The 18798-nt window shown below is 45.9% G+C and overlaps 1 protein-coding gene across 3 annotated transcripts in view; it reads right to left on the bottom strand.

The window, feature by feature from the left end:
* LOC146197448 (death-associated protein kinase dapk-1-like) overlaps window positions 1–18798 on the bottom strand; it is a 154679-nt gene that overhangs the window by 23945 nt on the left and 111936 nt on the right. For all 3 annotated transcript variants that reach the window (XM_084599273.1, XM_084599274.1, XM_084599275.1), the window contains exons 2-7: window positions 14459–14572; window positions 5892–5990; window positions 4395–4592; window positions 3776–3874; window positions 2210–2308; window positions 787–885 (exon numbers count right to left, since the gene is read on the bottom strand). In XM_084599273.1, coding sequence (XP_084455399.1) covers window positions 787–885; window positions 2210–2308; window positions 3776–3874; window positions 4395–4592; window positions 5892–5990; window positions 14459–14572 — 708 coding nt within the window. The remainder of the gene's footprint in view (window positions 1–786; window positions 886–2209; window positions 2309–3775; window positions 3875–4394; window positions 4593–5891; window positions 5991–14458; window positions 14573–18798) is intronic.

The following is an 18798-nucleotide window of genomic DNA, read 5'->3' as shown; positions in this document are numbered from 1 at the left end:
AGTCTTACATTACAATTACAGAACAGCCACCGCTGTTTGTTAAAACAAACAGAAACAGTGAGACAGAAGAAACTGAATAACAAATAAGTTGCTAGGTGTAGGCATGTTTAAAGTAGCGACTCATGTCCACCAATGTAGCACTCATCGTTGCAAAGGAGAAATTTGCAACTAAAATGCTATCATACGAAAAAGCTACAATGCTTCTGAGACATGTAGTACTTGTCGAACATCCCACAGCTGCACATGCTAGGCGACGAAACACATCACAATGAGAAGGTCCAGGTTAACTTTGACCACCTAGGATAAATAAATGTACTCAGGCATTGCAAAGAACATGACTCATTTTTTAATTTCACCACGGCTAAAATAAGACGTGGTGGCTGGACTCAGTTCTGTGATGTTACGTTCTGCAGCGGGCTGCCAGAGCGACTGTGGCAAATGATTACAGCAACGAACACATCGAAAGTTGGTTATCATATCTTCAGTGCCTGCACTACAGAAATCGGACATTTTCCAGTTCAGCCCATGACAAGTAATAATGTGACAGCATGGACGAAGGTTTCCGATGTATGCTACAACAAATACCTGTCAGACTGGAAATTGAAAATGTAGATTTGCCTTTTAACGTCATTTCAAAACATTCTCCCGAGGGCATTTTCTTGGAGTCAATTTGTCACAGGCTTCTTTTTCAAGGCTGTGAACCTTTTTTAGTTTATTATAATCTTTATGTACACGTAAGTACAGCATGGATAGTGCATCGATGCGACGCTAGCTAGCATGACTTACATTGTCAACAACATCAGTTTGGCAACCATTGTGGAGAAGAAGCAGAGCTATGGAGACATGATGCCTTCTCAACGCCAAGTGAAGAGCTGTGCAGCCATGCTGTAAAAAAATAAATACGCATATCAAATATCAATGCTGTGAGCAGAGTAAACATTTCTTTGGTAGCACTCCTGTTTATGTCTCCACCTGGTATGGAACCATGCTTATCCCAAACAATTAACATCTCATTCAAACACATCCATGACAGATCAGGCAAGCGCATGACTTATTTAAATTTTGAACTCTGTGCTCAGAGGAAAAATAAGTTGCCAGTGATTAAGCATTCCTTGCAACAGCTTCAAGGGCTTCCACACCTGCTGTTTCAATAAACATGTTACCACGGCACCGTCAATGCTTTCCTAACATCCCTAACACTTAAGGCACATTAAACATTTCTGAAACCCTTTACAATTTTTTCGAATAATTTTTTTTTGCACTGCATAAATGCAGATCACAGAAAGGATTTTTTTTCCTAAGCTTTCTGCCATACTTAACTGCGTCAGAGCCACTGAGATGTCACATATTTAGCGTCCTGACTTTCTGGTCTGAAACAAAAACAAAGAAAAGTATATCATATTGAATTTTTCATCTTTGGTTTTAACCAAGAAATATCAGTATCCCTGGCATGCATGCTACAGCTAGCTTCCTAGCGAATTCATGTGAGACTCAAAGGAGGCAGTTAACAAGGTATGGAAGCTAAAGCATGGTGAGATGGTGGTACCACAGGATTGGGTACGGCTATCTTACGTTTTGAGTCATCGCTCACCTTCCTTGCATGGCCCTACCGACTGGGAGACTCCATCTTATCGTAGAGCCTTACCTGATCACTTAGCACTAATTGTTTACCATCATATCTCTCGCATAGGGCAGTGACATGGTTAGGTAGGTTTTGCCACTGCACTGCCATGGAGCCATAAAAAAAGTGCTACAGAAGAGTGCCATGTTCTGGCTACTATAATGGTTCAACAGCAGTTTCACTGCTACTACAAACATGAAAGCCATGTGATGCCTCTCACTCAGCCAAACGAGACAGCGAATGATAGTAAACTATACTGCTTTTATTTTTATTTGATGGTTCAATTGTATTTCTTTTTAACGGTGATAGCATTGTCTTCCACAAACACTGCTCTAATTGAGCATAAGATACCAAAAAATCATTGCCAGTGATGAAAAAAAAAGCTAAGATAAACTCAGTGACCTTAGGTCACACAGAAATGCCACATTATACCACCAAAAAAAGTATCAATTTAATGATGGAAAATAACATATTCACAACAAAAAACAGCATTCTGAAATAAACACCAAAAAAAGTCCATCAAATTTTCATAAATCAAAAAGTCTGACCTCTACATATAATACTATAACTGAAACGTGATATACTAACCTTGTCCAAAAGATCAGGATCTGCACCAGCCTCTAGAAGGCAGCGAACACTCTCGAGATGGCCTCTTGCTGATGCAGTGTGAACTGGAGTTTCACCTTCCTGTAGAAAAAGACATGTATTATGTGTATAGAATCTTGTGTCAGAAATCTTGTGACAAAAAAAAAAAAAACAACCTGAAAAATTAAGTTTTCACTTTGCCAATGGTGCCTATAATCGAATTCTCTTCACCAAGGAATTCCATTTGTGAGAGTGCAGGTAAAACAAACATTAAACCAAGCAGATGCTCATGTTGAAGCGTGTATGTCATATAGCATTCCAATCAAATCAGGTCAAATTCATTGATTATAAATAAAGAAAGAAACTATATGCATTATTACACATCTAAAATAGAGAAAAATTAGTCCAAATTCCGTGCCGGTACACCTAAAAACAAGCATGCATAAAAATACAGCTAAAACAGCTTGTTCACTAGTTTTGAGAAGGTATCTTAGAATAGCCATCTTGTAACAAATAAGAGCACCAAAAATAAAATGCAGGGGAACCTGCTTCGTGTCAGATTACAAACTCTACTAATCTTTGGAAATTTAAAAATGGGGCGGGTAAGATTTTATCAGTACTAGCAAAGTATTCAAAAACAGTACGTGAAAAAAAAATGCTGTTTGTCCATAATTACTATGAACCTTTGGCAGTAAAATATTGCTGTTGAAGACCTAGAGTGGCCATTGTTCTTCAGTTGATCATAAAAGCATAATGAGATTATGGAATAATAAATTAAGAATAGACAAAATTTCAACTGCATAGGTAAGGAATTTGGTACTAAGGTGAAAGGGGTTTTCTGTGATTTATATGGAAAGGCTGGTCTGTATATGGTGAATAGCAGACAGGCGAGAGCAGTAAATGCTACCCCAAGAAAGCATCCAATAAGTGACATGACAGTGAATTAAGTAAAATAGAGAAATATATTTAACCTCAAGCTGATTGTAGAAAAATAATTCAGCAAATGAGGCTTGTCTGAGACAAAGAATGCAGCTCCATGAAAATGATGATGGGCTGAACTTGTGCACAATCTTGCAGCAAAAAATATAACCAGATATTTAATTGATAACATATGAGCTTCTTAAGAGAGCATAGCATCCTTCACATTATATAAGTGTCCATATTTAGAGGAAACATTCAAATATGAGGTAATTCTTGCAAACAGGCATAGATTTCCTTTGCAGCCAACACTCGATAATCTGAAGTTGGAGCGTATTGAAAATTTATTCACCTTAAGGTCAGGCTTTTCAATGAGCATCAGTTTGAATAAACTAGATGTTCAAACTAAGCAAGTTTACAAATAAACAGGAGTCCATCTTATACACAACAGACATGGTTCGCAATTTTTTGCACAGGATTTTTTTTTCCTTCCTATGTAACTTTCTTTTTGTTATTTTTTTAACATCTTTGCTACAAAGTCTAATTCGGTCACACTAAGCTGTCACAGGAATGCCACAATGTACCTCTCATGCATGAAACATAGACAACCAACAGAACATTCTGAAATCAAACAGAAATAACGGGTCAAACCTTATTTCGAAGATGTGTGTGGGCTCCTGCTTCACACAGAACATGCATAATTGTTGGAAACCCATGCCAAGCTGCAATATGCAATGCCGTGTCTCCATGCTGCAGCAAAGCAAAAATTTATGAACAAAATGAAGAACACAAAACAGGACTGTGAACCTAAAAAGGACAAAATAACTAACGCATAGACAGAGTCACTACTTTTCACTTATAATAGGTTCACCGTGCCTCAGCACAGAGAGGGCAACTACTACTGTAACATGCAGATGACTTTGAAAAGAAAGCCAACCAACATAACGAAAATGCAAATAGCTAGAGAGTTATTAAATGGCCAATCTTGAAACCAACGGTTCAGTAAGATGTGACTTTCTCCAGACTTCCTAGCTTCTTCCATTATGCACTGGTGAGTGTATAGTAGGACGGCAACATTGGGATGCTATCACAGCAATTTTCATTACATTTTTCATCACCGCCAGACCACTGCCATCATCATGGGATGAATAGTTGAAGCATATGCTTGCATGCGGAGGCATTTTTGATGTGCATGAGGTCATGCATATGGTGCATGCCATTTGACTGCAGTGCACCACAATTAGAAAACCAAAAAGAAACTGACACTTGCCTCGTCAGTCACATTTATGTTGGCACCAAAGGAGCAAAGCAGCTTAACCGCCGGGTGGTGGCCATAGCGAGCGGCCACGTGCAGCGCTGTTTCACCAGACTTGTTCTGGCAGTCAACTGAGACTCCATTCTCCCACAGGTACTGGATCACGTCTGTGTGGCCCTGGCGGGCTGCCCAGTACATGGCACTATCCCCATGCTGCAAAAGTTAAAAAAAAAATCAAGATTCCAAAATTCAGTGCTAAAGTCTTACACACTGGTCTCTCAAAATATGTGTAGCAAACATGGAAACAGCTGCAAATGCTGCGGCTCCAGTACAGCCAGAAGTATTACATATTATATATTTTCTTTTTGTACTTGTCAAAGAGTGAAGTAAATTAGCGGTTGTACGAAACTCATAATATAGAGCCGAATTCACAAAAAAAAATAAAGAAAAAAAACTGCCACAATATTTGCAGTTGCTTTCAAATTATTCAGAAATTTAAAACTTGTGGTCACCTAGTTTTTCATTTGCTGCTGACGGTTAGTGCTGCTGTTTTTATATAGAATTCACTCAGCTAGATTTTAAATTTTGTGATGCATCTGAATACATCTGACATATTCTCAAACTGTTATCTACCTATTGTACTAATAAAAATGATTAGGCACACATATTCCATTTGTCACCCGCACTTCCCATTTTCTCGCTGCCATGTGTGTGCACAAGCCTTTTCAACGAATGATTGACATTTGCTACACGTAACTGCTCTGTAAGCATGTAGCTACATTCTTTGTCTAATGCGAAGATTTATGAAAAAATATCTTTTAAGTATAAATGGTTTTTGAAAAAATCCCTTAAGTATTGCACCAATTTATTTCTGTTGTAAACGAGTCAGGTTTACAAAGCCCTAGAGTAGCTGAGTGATGCACAAGGCGCCAGATTACAGTGCATTATCACCACCACCTCAGCATAGCATGCACACAGGTCCAGACATCAGGGAAAGAAATCCTTAAAAATGCGGATGTAAGGAATAAAACTACAAGGCATCGCCAGCATCCCCGAATATTTCAAGTAAGTGAACACAAAATAAACGAAACAGCTGAATATAGAGCACATTTTAATTGTATAAGACATAAGATAAGAGAGCATAAATTAAGCAATAGTATTTATTTATGGCTGCTACAGTCGTAATATTTGCTGCTGCTGTCACAGGAACAATATTTAACAATCAAACTATCAGAGCGAAATCATATAACTACAGGTAGAATGCCCAACACATGGATGCTGCATATGTAATTTTTCATGAAATTTGCACAGCATGCCACAACAATTTTGTAAGCTAGCATATATGCTTTACTTGAACAAATTAAACAAACAATGCAAATAAGCTCAATCTGGTGCCTTATAAACATTCACCTATTTTTGAGGGTGACTATCGCAGCGCATGTCTGCATGACTCATGTGTACTGAAATATGAATAGCAGGGGAAATTCCAGGTATAAGACAGTGCCAACTCACACTGTCGGTCAGCTTCAGGTTGGCTCCCTTTGAATGCAGCAACTTGAGAATTTGTAACTGAGCCAGGCCTGCGGCAATATGAACAGCAGTTTCCCCATGCTGCAAGAAAAAAAAGAAAAGAAAAGAGAGACATGCATGAAGCTGATGACTAAGGGGGCTCTAGAAACAATGGGCAGGGGAAAGTAGTTTAACAGCAAGAATTGTCACGGAAAAGTGTTCAGGAAATTCATAAAACTGTGCATACAATTATCTTGATGCTGCAGTTGAAAACAATTTTAACATATTAATTAAATTATCGTGCCTTTTAACTCCACTTCTCATATATCATAGCTACTTTTTAGCAATGAGAATTGGCTAGTTCAATGAGAAAGTGTGGTAATTGAAAAAAATGTTTGTGGCCATCTTTTACTCTTTTGTAATAACTTTTTAAAAACTGCACGGTGATCTGCTTGTTCCACTTCACGTGTACAGCAGGCAGGATCATACATACCTGTCCCATCAATGCTCTGTCTGATTCATTCATATCATGCATGACAAAGAACTAACTTTTTTTACTTTTTCACAATGCTGTATGCAGTATTGCTTAATAAATAACATATATGCCATAATACTATATCTAATTGGGCCACTTTTTATTATTTTCTTTGTATTAATTAACTTTCACAAATGTTTAAGTGTTTAAGGTTCAACACAAGGTTTGTTGTGTCTAAAACCGGCGATTGACGACCATCTCGCCTACCATACATCCAACATGTCATATCTGTTGCCCTCGAGCAGTGTGCATATATAGCTAGCAGGGGAGTGCGAATACGTACACACCGGAAACCAAAACAAAGCTGAAAACCAAAGCGCGCGTGTGCCGACATTTCAAACCATGGTTTCGGTTAATCCTTCAGCTCTCATATATACAACAGAGCGAACATGCACTGACTGTGACAGGAGCCGTACACTGATGCCCACACGGCGACCGCAACGGTCGAAGAGGTCGTCGACTCCTCATTAAGGGACCATGAAATGCATATAAAAGGTTTGGTAAGCGTACGAGAGATAGACATTAAATCACTAGTCACTCCATCCCAAGAATTTTTGAGCTATGGCTTCATGTTAACACTGGAGCTATCGGTGATCGAAAGTGCCCCCCTCCCCCCACCCCCCCTCCTTCAACTGATAACGCGAAAACTGCCCCCGATAGAGTGTCCATTGAAATACCACGCTCCGGATCGGAGTATTACACTCCAAATTTAAAGAGTAGGTACCAGATTATCGTGCCGAGATATCGTCCCGCAACCCAAATAAACAAATCACTCGAGCGCGCTACCACCGCTAGGGCAATAGCCAAAAAATAAAGAAAGAAAACAACTAAAAAACAAAGCAGATCAACGTTCGGTTGATTGATTGATTTGCTGTAAACGTTGGTGGTGACGACTACGTTCCGCCCATGAAACGTCATCAGCTGACGTTTGATTCGCAACATCCCGGGCTCACTACTCCCCGCCCCGTCCTCCCAGGCCTAAGCGACGGAGGCAGAGAAGAAGGCGCCCTTTTTCTGGCGGAAATAAGTTGTACAATATCAATCAAAAAATTCTAGAGGGCACTTTGGACCACTAAAGTGCGATGAGGTGAAAGCCATTACAGCGCTGTGGATCGTAGCCCTCCACTACGGCACGTCTATCTCCCTCTCTTCTTTCTCTTCCACCTTCCTCCCTTCTAGCTTTACGGCATGGTACATACATGTGTACGCGGAGAATTGTTACAGATACTGCGCCTTTTCTTTCCTGCAAATCAATTTCAAACGCCGTTGATGCCTGCTGTACTAACGCCTCCTAGACATCTAGGTCTGCTTCTGTTTGCAGTATGGTGTGGCATTCGAGGAAGGTTTCTACCCGTGGGGTCAGCTTCGTAGATGATGGATGGATGGATGGATGGATGGATGGATGGATGGATGGATGGATGGATGGATGGATGGATGGATGGATGGATGGATGGATGGATGGATGGATGGATGGATGGATCGATCAATCGATGGATGGATGGATGGATGGATGGATGGATGGATGGATGGATGGATGGATCGATGGATCGATGGATGGATGGATGGATGGATGGATGGACGGACGGACGGACGGACGGACGGACGGATGGATGGACGGACGGACGGACGGACGGACGGACGGACGGACGGATGGATGGATGGATGGATGGATGGATGGATGGATGGATGGATGGATGGATGGATGGATGGACGGACGGACGGATGGACGGATGGACGGATGGAGGGACGGACGGACGGACGGACGGACGGACGGACGGACGGATGGATGGATGACAATCTTTACTGTCCACCTTAAATAGAGGCGCCTTACTCCCCATCCCCGGCACGCAGGCCTAGGGGATGGGGGCTGGAGCCTCCGCGACTAAAGGCCGCCTGGTGACGCCATGACCTGTCATGACGGTACATCGTGCGCCCTGTGTCGAACACAACCAGCATTTCATTGAACGCATCAAAGTTCACCGGCGTTCTGTAATTCGTTCACAGGAAAGGAAAGGCGCAGTATCTGTCACTATAGCTGAATCCCGCTATCATCCTCACGGTAGACAAGGGGAATTATGAAGAGCGTTTCACGATCCAGGGCGCAATTGGTGAAGCGCTGGGCTGGGGATCCAAAGATGGAGGCTTGATTCCCGGTGGAGACAAGGTTTATTTTTATTTTTAACTCGTTCTCGAAAGCGTGCCACCTCTGCTGACAACCTTCTGTCGACAACGATGAGACATTAAAGGCTTTCGCCTTAATACGTTTCTTGATTTCTGTCACACTTTTTGTGGACAGCAGAACCGCGCCGTAAAAGACGGGAGGAAGGTGGGAGCGGGAGAAGCGGAAGCAAGAAAGGAAGAAGTAGTGAATCCGGAATATTTCAACTACCTAGGGATATTTAGTGTGCACTGACATCGCACAGTACACAGACGCATACGCGTTTCGCCTCTCGAAACGCGGCCACCGCGGTCGGGTTCGAACCGGGTTGCTTCTGTTTGAGAGCCGCGAGCATTTTCACTGTGCCGCGGCTCCGGTTGTGCCCGTTCTCCCTTCCTTGGTTTTTCTTCCTGCCCGCCGTGGTGGCGCAGTAGTGAAAATAAGAGGCAAACGTTTTTGTGATGTGCGATGTCAGTTGTTGTGGATGTAGGAAGAAGGAAAAGAAAACGCACGGGCCTGCTACTGGCTCTGTAGCTGATTTATTTATGATTTATTTGTAGGAAGGGAAAGGCGAGGTAACTGTCTCACTTGTTTTCTGTGGACACCGCAACCGCGCCGTTAGGGAAGGGAGGAAGGTGGGAGTGAAAGTGGAAAGAGAGAAAGAGGAGCCGTAGTGGAGGGCTACGGAGTAATTTCGACCACCTGGGGATCTTTAACGTGCGCTGGCTCTGTAGCTGAGCCACCTCCGTGCGGACAGATCCCCAGGTGGTCGAAATTACTCCGAAGCCCTCCACTACGGCTCCACTTTCTCTCTTTCCACTTTCACTCCCACCTTCCTCCCTTCCCTTACTGCGCGGTTGCGGTGTCCACAGAAAACAAGTGAGATAGTTACCGTGCCTTTCCCTTCCTATAAATAAATCTTTCTCTCTCCTCTTCTGTCCGCACGGAGGTGGCTAGTTCCCGGGTTCGAACCCGACCTCGGCGGCTGCGTTTCGATGGAGGCGAAACGAAGAGGCGTCGTGTGCTGTGCGATGTCAGCGCACGTTAAAGATCCCCAGGTGGTCGAAATTACTCCGTAGCCCTCCACTACGGCTCCTCTTTCTCTCTTTCCACTTTCATTCCCACCTTCCTCCCTTCCCTTACGGCGCGGTTCGGGTGTCCACAGAGCAAGTGTGACAGTTACTGCGCCTTTCCCTTCCTGTGAACCAATTTAACTTTAACAGCTACAGAGCCAGAGAAAAATTTATCTTTACCTGGGGATCTTTAACGTGCGTTGACATCGCACAGCACACGGACGCCTCTTCGTTTCGCCTCCATCGAAACGTAGCCGCCGAGGTCGGGTTCGAACCCGGGAACTCCGGCACAGTAGTCGGGCGTCTTACCACTGCACCACCCCGGCGGGGCGGACAGAAGAAAGAATAGAGAAGAAGAGAGAATAGAAAAGAAAGAAAAAATTACCGACGATTACGTTACTTCCTAATGCGAAATTTGAGCGCAGCAAATAAGCTGTTTCACCTTTTCGATAGATTGAGGCAAAGAAATTGAGCAACACATGTATGCGCTATCACAGATTTTTTTTTTATTTTTCACACGTATTCCTTTAACAAAGACTCCACTAACAGTTCTTGACAGTCACGAAGGAAGCTTTGTGGTCGGAGAAATAGACTGATATATGTTCGACTTGGTACACCAATGCTTGATTCTCAAAGACGAGATCTATACAAGTGCCTCGCGAGGTTGTCACAGCCGTGGGACGCGTTACGAGCGAGAGGAACGGGATACGAAGAGGCGTCCGTGTGCTGTGCGATGTCAGCGCACGTTAAAGATCCCCAGGTGGTCGAAATTACTCCGTAGCCCTCCACTACGACTCCTCTTTCTCTCTTTCCACTTTCACTCTCGCCTTCCTCCCTTCCCTTATGGCTTGGTTGCGGTGTCCACAGAAAAGAAGTGAGACAGTTACCGCGCCTTTCCCTTCCTATAAAAAAAATCTGTTTTTCTACGCGGTCATGCCCCGCCGGGGTGGTACAGTGGTAAGACGCCCGACTACTGTCCGGAATACCTGGGTTCGAACCCGACCTCGGCGGCTGCGTTTCGATGGAGGCGAAACGAAGAGGCGTCCGTGTGCTGTGCGAAGTCAGCGCACGTTAAGATCCCCAAGTGGTCGAAATTACTCCGTAGCCCTCCACTACGGCTCCTCTTTCTCTCTTTACACTTTAACTCCCACCTTCCTCCCTTCCCTTACGGCGCGGTTCAGGTGTCCACAAACTCGTGTGACAGATACTGCGCCTTTCCCTTCCTGTGAACCAATTATTATTATAATCTACGCGGTCACGTTGCCTTGACTCGCTAGCGGCGGTAGCGGCATCAGACAGTCGCTGCTAGCGCTTCCTCCGGCGACCCCTACCCCCCCCCCCCCCCAAACCCCCTTCCTTTCCTTGTGTTCTCCGGCTGCTCCGCGCTTCCTGCGAGGCTTCGGTTGCCAAACGCCGGCTCGAACTGGGGGGATGAAAGTGGGGAGGCGCTGGTTACGAGGCCGACGCCGACGCGAAACCCAGGAACGAGCGCCAAAGAGCTGCGCTCTAAAAGAAGAGGGAGAGAAAGACGTGCGCCGGAACAACAGCCATCGTCAACCACAGAAGCAGTGGCGGGTGCAATGACGGCCTACAACAGATAAAATTCGGTGGCAGGCTAGCCCCCGCCGCAAGCGGCGGTGACCTACCTGTCCCAGCCCCATCAGGGCAACACCTTTCGAGAAGGTGTTGATCAGGGCCAGGATCAGCCACCCTTCACCACCTTCCCCTCACCCCCGATGTCAGTACACGTTAAAGACCCTGGGTGGTCGAAACTACTCCGCAGCCCTCCACTACGGCCCCTTTTTCTACTTTCACTCTCACCCTTCCCTTACGGCGCGGCCCAGGTAAACTGTACTAGAAACTTTAGTCCAGGTGTCCACTGAAAGAAGTGTGACAGATACGCCTTTTATTTCCTGTAAACCAATTTATGCATTATTTTCTTCCTCCCATCAAGCTCCGGAGCGGCGGACGTACGGGCCTGTGTTTGTAAACCGAGCGCAGCGGTGCCTGCATTGTCCTGTCTGAACAATAGAGAGATTTAGCTTCCCGTGATCCGCGATCCGCCACCGTTACTCTCGACCGCGCGTGGGCGGGGCGTTCAAGCCGATTGGTCTCGACGCGGCAGGTCTGTGTGCCGACATCAAGTATGTGGCGCCATCTATCGGCGTCAAGGGGGGTCTGGGCATGCGCAGTGGAACGCGCGGTGGCGGATCACGGTAGCGGATCGCGGATCACGGTAAGCTAAAACTCTCTAATACCTCTGCAAAGGCGGCGTTGGTGCCAAGCGCAATTCGAGAGCTCGAGGGACGATCGCGGCCATGGTCTCGCATCAAGCACGCGCTCACAAAGGTTGCCGTAGCGCGTGAACGTACACGGAGCTCCAATTTGCGTCGTAACGGATATCCTAACGCGGCCGAAAGACAGGCTACCCTTGAAACGGCGACATTTACCCAAGGTGCCGCGTCGTAGGAATGACGGAAGCATCGACGGCTTTGCGCGGGGGCTAGTTTACTGTAAACCGCCGGCTGCAAATACATACACGCCTCAGAGCAAGATCTGGTTATATGTGCGTCTACCTGCAGTGATTACGTGCAAGAATGTGGAGGCGGGCCTCGATAGTGTCGTGTGGGAGTGGCAATTTGTGCTGTTCGATTGGTGCATGCCCAAGGACAAAGAATTCCTCACCGTCTCCACTACGACTCCTTTTTGTCTCTTTTCACTTTAACTCCCACCTTCCTCCCTGCCCTTACGGCGCGGTTCAGGTGTCCACAGAAACAAGTGTGACAGATACTGCGCCTTTTGTGCTCCTCGCATAAATCTGAGTTGTTCGTTTATAACCCAAAGTACCTCCGCTGCAAGAATAGCGGGGAGTTTCATATTCAGGTGGAGGGCAAACCGGTGCCAAACGTAGATCAGATCAGGATTTTGGGGGTGGTCATCCAATCCCACGGCCATAACAGAGAGGTCCTGAAAAAATTAGAAAGTTACGCGATGCAAACCCTCGGGCTCTTGAGGAGGGTCGCCACTAAAGGAAGAGGCCTCATGGAGAGAAATTTACTAAAACTAATCCAGGCGTACGTAATAAGCAGAATCAGTTTCGCCACGCCCTACCTGGACATCAAGGCCGGCGAAAAAGAGAAGTTAGACTGCCTGATTCGAAGATGCGTTAAGAAGGCTCTAGGACTACCCATGGGTACCTCGAGCGAACGACTGCCCGAACTCGGGGTGCATGACAGGTGGGCAGAATTGGCGGAGGCAGTGCGAGTCTCGACCGAGACGGGCAGGGTAATCCTTGCAAAAGTAGGCCTCAACCCAGACAGAGGAGTTCAAAAAAAAGTCACAATTAATAGGGAAAGCAGGAATGCCCCCCCCCCCCCCCCTTCCCTAGAAATATGCATCCAGAATTTAATGTCGAAAGAAGGGCCAAACGAGCCGAAGCTCTAGAGCGACGGTTCAAGAGCATGGGAGCGAAGGAAGTAGTATGTGTTGATGCGGCAAGTGGCAGAACAGGTGCGGCGGTAGCTTCGGTAGTCGATGGCCGAGGGGCGCCGGTATCCGCGGCAGCCATCAGAGGCCGCAACATAGAGACTGCGGAGGAAGTTGCGATAGCGCTAGCTTGCGTAGGAACGGAAGCCAAGTTCATAATTAGCGACAGCAAAACTGCCACTCAAAATTTTGGAAAGGGGAGGATATCGCCGGAGGCGGCCAAAATCCTCACCCAAAGAACGCTGAATAGGAAAATTCAGTTAATTTGGACACCCGCTCTCGCTGCCGCCCCTGGTAACGAGGCGGCTCACGAGCTAGCCCGAGCTCTCTACTTTCGGGTAGCCGTCGAGCCCCCCGAATACTGGGCATACGACGAGCGTCTGCAAAATTATGGGGAAATCATCGACCATTATAAATTGGGAAGTAGACTGGTACCCCCGCCAGATGTTAGACTAAATAATAGAGAAGCTGTCGCGTGGAGGCGGCTACAAACTAATACGTTCATGAACCCGGTCTGGGCTTTCCACGCGCTACCAGACCTTAGGGACAATGATCTGTGCAAACCGTGACTGTGGGACGAGAGGGACCCTCGACCACATAATTCGGGAGTGCCCACAATCTCCAGGGATATATGGACAACATATTACAAGTAGAGTAGCCTGGGATACCCTGCGGCGAAGCGCGGACCCTGCGATCCAGCACCGCACCGTCCATCTGGCGGAAGAGGCCGCAACAAGCCAAGGGCTACCTGCCAGCCTCTAATAAGCCAAAAAACCACTCTTGATCACGAAGCCCTGAAGGTAAATGATTTCCTTATGCGCGTCTCTCATAGCCTGAGTAGCTTTGGGTCGTTAAACCCTGCAAACCAAACCAAACCACTTCCTTATGCATTCGCTTGTTCTGATCCCATGGAAATCGTCATAAGGCATACTTTGAGAGCTCAGTACATCAGCGATGTCGCCGTATTTTTTTTTTTTTTTTTGAGGGGGGGGGGGGGGGGGAAAGGGGGTGGAACACAGTGCGCTTGCAACGCCGAGTTTCTCGGCGCTCAAGTGCCCTCGCAGGAGCCACTGGCAGTGATCATGATGTCGACGACGCGCCCTCCTTTGTCGTAGAAAAAAAAAAAAAAACAAACACTAAAATAAGAAAATACATTCTACGGACATCCATAGAATTGCTTCTGAAAATGAAATATATTTCCGTACAACAGACTGCTTACAAATGGCCACGATGCTTTATAGCTGAAACAAACATGAGCACGGGGGGAAGCTTCGCCAAACTAAACCACGTTACAAAAGGAAGGCGGGCACACACACACCTTGTTGCTTTGGTTTGGGTTGATGTGGGACATGGAGAAGAGCTCCTCCAGGCCGGCGTAGTTCCCTTCTTCGACGGCGCAGAAAAGGGCGGCCACCACGAAGTTCTCGTCTTGCTGCGAAAGGAAAGAAAACGAAAAGAATGAACCAATGGCAAGGCAACTGTCGGTCTGGGCAAGTATACGACGCATTATAGGCGTTGCTTAAAGCGTGCACGCATTGTCAAAGTTGCCTGTCTGAAACAACGAAGCAATCTATACGCCCTCCGCCTATCCGGGTTGCGCTGACACGTACGGGCTGAACGGACAGCGGCGAGGCCGTGTACCAAGTACGCGGCGTTTCCGACAGCAACGATCGAAACCTTGGCAGACAAGTTGCGCAGTCTCCGCGGAGACAGCCGAAAAAAAAAAAAATATCCATCACGAAACCCTTCACTGCCCATATAACGGCTAAGCACAATATCGCACTTTATTATTCCGTTGTCGCACAGCGTGAAAAGAAAATCAGGATGCGCCTATACTGCATGCAAATATAAAAAAAAAAAACATGCACGTTTTTTTTTTTTTTTTTGTTGTTGTTGTTTTGTCATAGCCGCAGTCAACTTCAGACGAAACACTGTACTCAAGTATAGGTAGTAAGCACAGCTGCAGTGCAAAAGCGGACACTGGACATTCAGACAGTGGCCACTTCACAATCATGAACGAAAATTGATACTCCTTTGTTCTAAATAGCTATGCTCTGGACGGACAGCGTCCGTGGGACAATTTCAACTTCAGTCGGAGAAGTAACAATAGAATTCATTCTTGAGTGTAAACAAACCGCTCCTTTTCACATCGCAGCTTCTTGTATAACCTAGCTCGCTCTCATCAGGAGTTCACATATCATCCATCATGTGCAGTATTGACAGAATTAACAAAACGCTTTTGTGCAGACCATTCAAGTCTGCTAGACGCGCGCCGTTTGTGGATAAATCATAATTATGTCAGCATTAATTAACCTGAATGGCCGTAAACAAAACCTAGGTCGTATAAAGCCATGGATGTGCATGTGTACGTTGCTGGAAGTGAAACAGGGTGTAGTTGGGAGGTGAACTCCACCGCAGTGCCCGTTCATCTCTTCACATGGCTTAGAAGCCTCAGTCCAATTGCAGGGTGCGATGTTTGAGCAGTGGTATAGTTACACTACAACTCAAGCAGGTACCAGAAAAAGGCGTGTACACTTTACTCCCTGAAGTTAACGGAAAACAAACTCCCTTCTGATCAGCGAAACGAACTCCCTTTTGGAGGTCAATCAGTGAAACACCTTAGCATGATTATACTCCCGACCGATTTATGATACATGAATACAACGGCACCATCAGCAAAATAATAATAATAATAATAATAATAATAATAATAATAATAATAATAATAATAAGAAGAAGAAGAAGAAGAAGAAGAAGAAGAAGAAGAAGAAGAAGAAGAAGAAGAAGAAGAAGAAGAAGAAGAAGAAGAAGAGAATCAACGTTCCACCTACCAGATCGTTTTAAGCGCACACGCAAGCACAGCATGTCTATGTGAAGCAGGGAAACGTATACAGAAGACATACCGTGCATCTCGCATACAAGTGCCCAAAGAGCTGTTCAGCGTATCACAACCTTCGGGCTCTTGCTTACTCATTTTCAAGTGCGCATTCAAACTATGCGTAAAATATTGCAGTGGTGGCATATGGAAGAAAAAATAGCTGTAAACAGTCGGTATACACTAATTAGCATGACTAATGGTGTTAATCGGCTGTGTGATATTCCTCTACGAACATGGGAGTTGTCCGGTGAAACTGGAATAGTATGTACAATGCAGGCGCTCTATTAAATTCTACCTATCTCGAGAAAAGCCGCAATACGGAATAATAATAATAAAAAAAGGTGTTAAGGTTTAAAGGATTTACGGAAAGGAGAACGCGAATGATCGCGGAGCACAGAATCCAGAGGGAAGAGAACAAACCAGAAAATTGGGTCATCAAACTCAGGAAATCGATATTTCAACACAAAACAGCAAAGCCTTATTATGCCTTCCAGACGTTTACAAAGGCGGCAAACCGGCAAACCATGCGCTTACATGATAATGCGCATGAGAATCCATGCGCTGATGGTAGGGGTGGTTTTATAAGTAGGAAGAATGCTGAAGCATTCTTCCTACTTATAAAACCACCTCTACCATCAGCGGCGGAGCTGCTGACCGCAGCAGTCATCGACCGATCAAGTGTGGCGTAATTCAAAACAGCACAGCATGCACACATTAAACGAAATGTCCCGAAATGAATCCGAAATGCAAGCAGCGGCGTATACCTGCCCAAAAAGCAACCACTAAAACTGCACAAAAAACAAGCGTTCGAAATTATGCATTGCATCGATATATAATCGTATTAACGAGCCGCGCCCGGCGAGCCACGGTGCAGACAAAGCGGTGGAAAAGGGAGGCGAGATAGCTTGCGTGCTAAGTCCCTGGCTCCCGCCTGTACCCATCATCTCGATAGTGTGCACATAAAACAGACTCGTTTACGGTCCACATTTCGAAGCAAACACCGCGCCAAGTGCAGCGCAAGCAAGCGCACTCAAATGCGGAACGTGCTGCACCTCGTAAAACCCGGCGAACGAACTGCATCGCGCCGTGCCTCAACGTGCACGGTGCACATATCCCGCGGGAGTACGCATGGGGTGGCAAAGAATGAAAAAGAACAGCACTATAGCTCGAGCAAAAGCACAAGCGCACGAGATACGCGCTCCACGCGTGCGTAGTAGCACGTACGGAGTGTAGCGTGCGGTTAAAGTTACCGTGAATGGACCGACCGGCGCCGCCGGCGACCAGGGCGAGACGCTTTTGCTGCGCGTCCAGCCAGGCGCTGCCCTTTCCGCGAATGCCAGGTTCGGAAAACCCGGAACCTCCCCTCCGCCTGAGCTCGCCTCGTTGTCGTCTTCCTTCCCGACCCGGGATGGTCGATCAATTTCGGGCGCGCGTGACGTCACAGGCGTCGCCGCACAAGGCGTCTCATCTCTAGTTGTGATAAAATAAAGCACCGATATTAGCGCTCACCTAAGGCTTGCAGATTATCGCCCCACCTAGTAAAGAAAATACAGACTACAAAACCCAAATTAATCGCAAAAAGTGCCTCTTTCTTTTTGTTACTTTGCGCTTATAGGCGGTGCGCATAGGCGTATCTGATCACTCCGCAAAGGCTGTGAAAGTACAAGATCATAAAGGCTGCTATGAAGAGTTCATCATCTGCGCCTAGCCGGACCAGCCACGTGACACGTCCCGGGGGCCGGGCGTTCAAATTAAAGACCGCGGTCCCGCACTCATTTATTTGCAGCGTGAACTCCTCGTTTATTTTATTTTATCTTTAGCCGATGAGAAGCCTATGAGGAAGCAACACCATGAAAGGTGTCGCTTCCTCACTTTTCAAGCAAGTAAGGAACACCGGGCAGAGTTCGGCCATTTAATTTGGAAACGTAAAACCACGATGCAGTAAAACTCGGGCGCTAGCAAGATATTGCTATTCAGCCTAGCTGTGATTGTGTGAGTGACGTGCAGTTTAATCCGCGAGTTGAGACTTGCTTCCAAGAATGCTGCGCAACACTAAAAAGCATGTAGAAATAAATAGTTAAAACATGTAAACCAATTCAATCAATTCACCGTCAACATTTTGATTCGCAGGTTCGGCATGGTTGCTTCTGACCACGGGGTGCCCACTCCATAGAGTTTCGTACTATTACCTAGAGGGAAAGCTGTGCTGCCGTCTATGGGAGTTTACATGGAGTTTCCAGACGGCCAATTCAGCCACCATGGGCGCTCAAAGCATCATGGGCCGGAGAGCTACCGAGTGCAGAACTACAACTTTTGGGCAAAACTAATGCAAAGATAAACGTTGTTCGACCGTAAATAATGTCCTAAGATTAAATATTGTGACAATAAATTGCAAAAAGAGAGACAGCATGTCAGTGTGAGATTTATCCAATAGAAGCGATGGATCTTTCTCCTATTGGCTTAGTTTTCAGCAGCACAAATACCAATATTTCGCACCTAATACCCAAACTTTGAAATAAAAAAACGTTATGAAAATATTTATGGTTGTACAATCACTTAAGGAAGTTTTTAGTGGAATTTCGGGAAACAGAAACCATTCAGTGACGACGTCTGCTTTTGCGCCTTCGCTACTATGGCTTTCGCGGTCTATGTACGCACCTTCAGATGATTATGATGACGAAAAAGAAACATCGCAGTAACGCCACTCCACGTACCCGAGAAAACCCGACTGTCCCGCAACAAGTAGCACACCGGCCCATGATTCTTAGCGCGCCCATGGT

This window comes from Amblyomma maculatum, chromosome 3 (assembly GCF_055883805.1).
Source record: "Amblyomma maculatum isolate TAMU_Amacu chromosome 3, ASM5588380v1, whole genome shotgun sequence".
Lineage (NCBI taxonomy): Eukaryota > Metazoa > Arthropoda > Arachnida > Ixodida > Ixodidae > Amblyomma > Amblyomma maculatum.
This window is presented reverse-complemented; position numbering and strand designations above follow the sequence as displayed.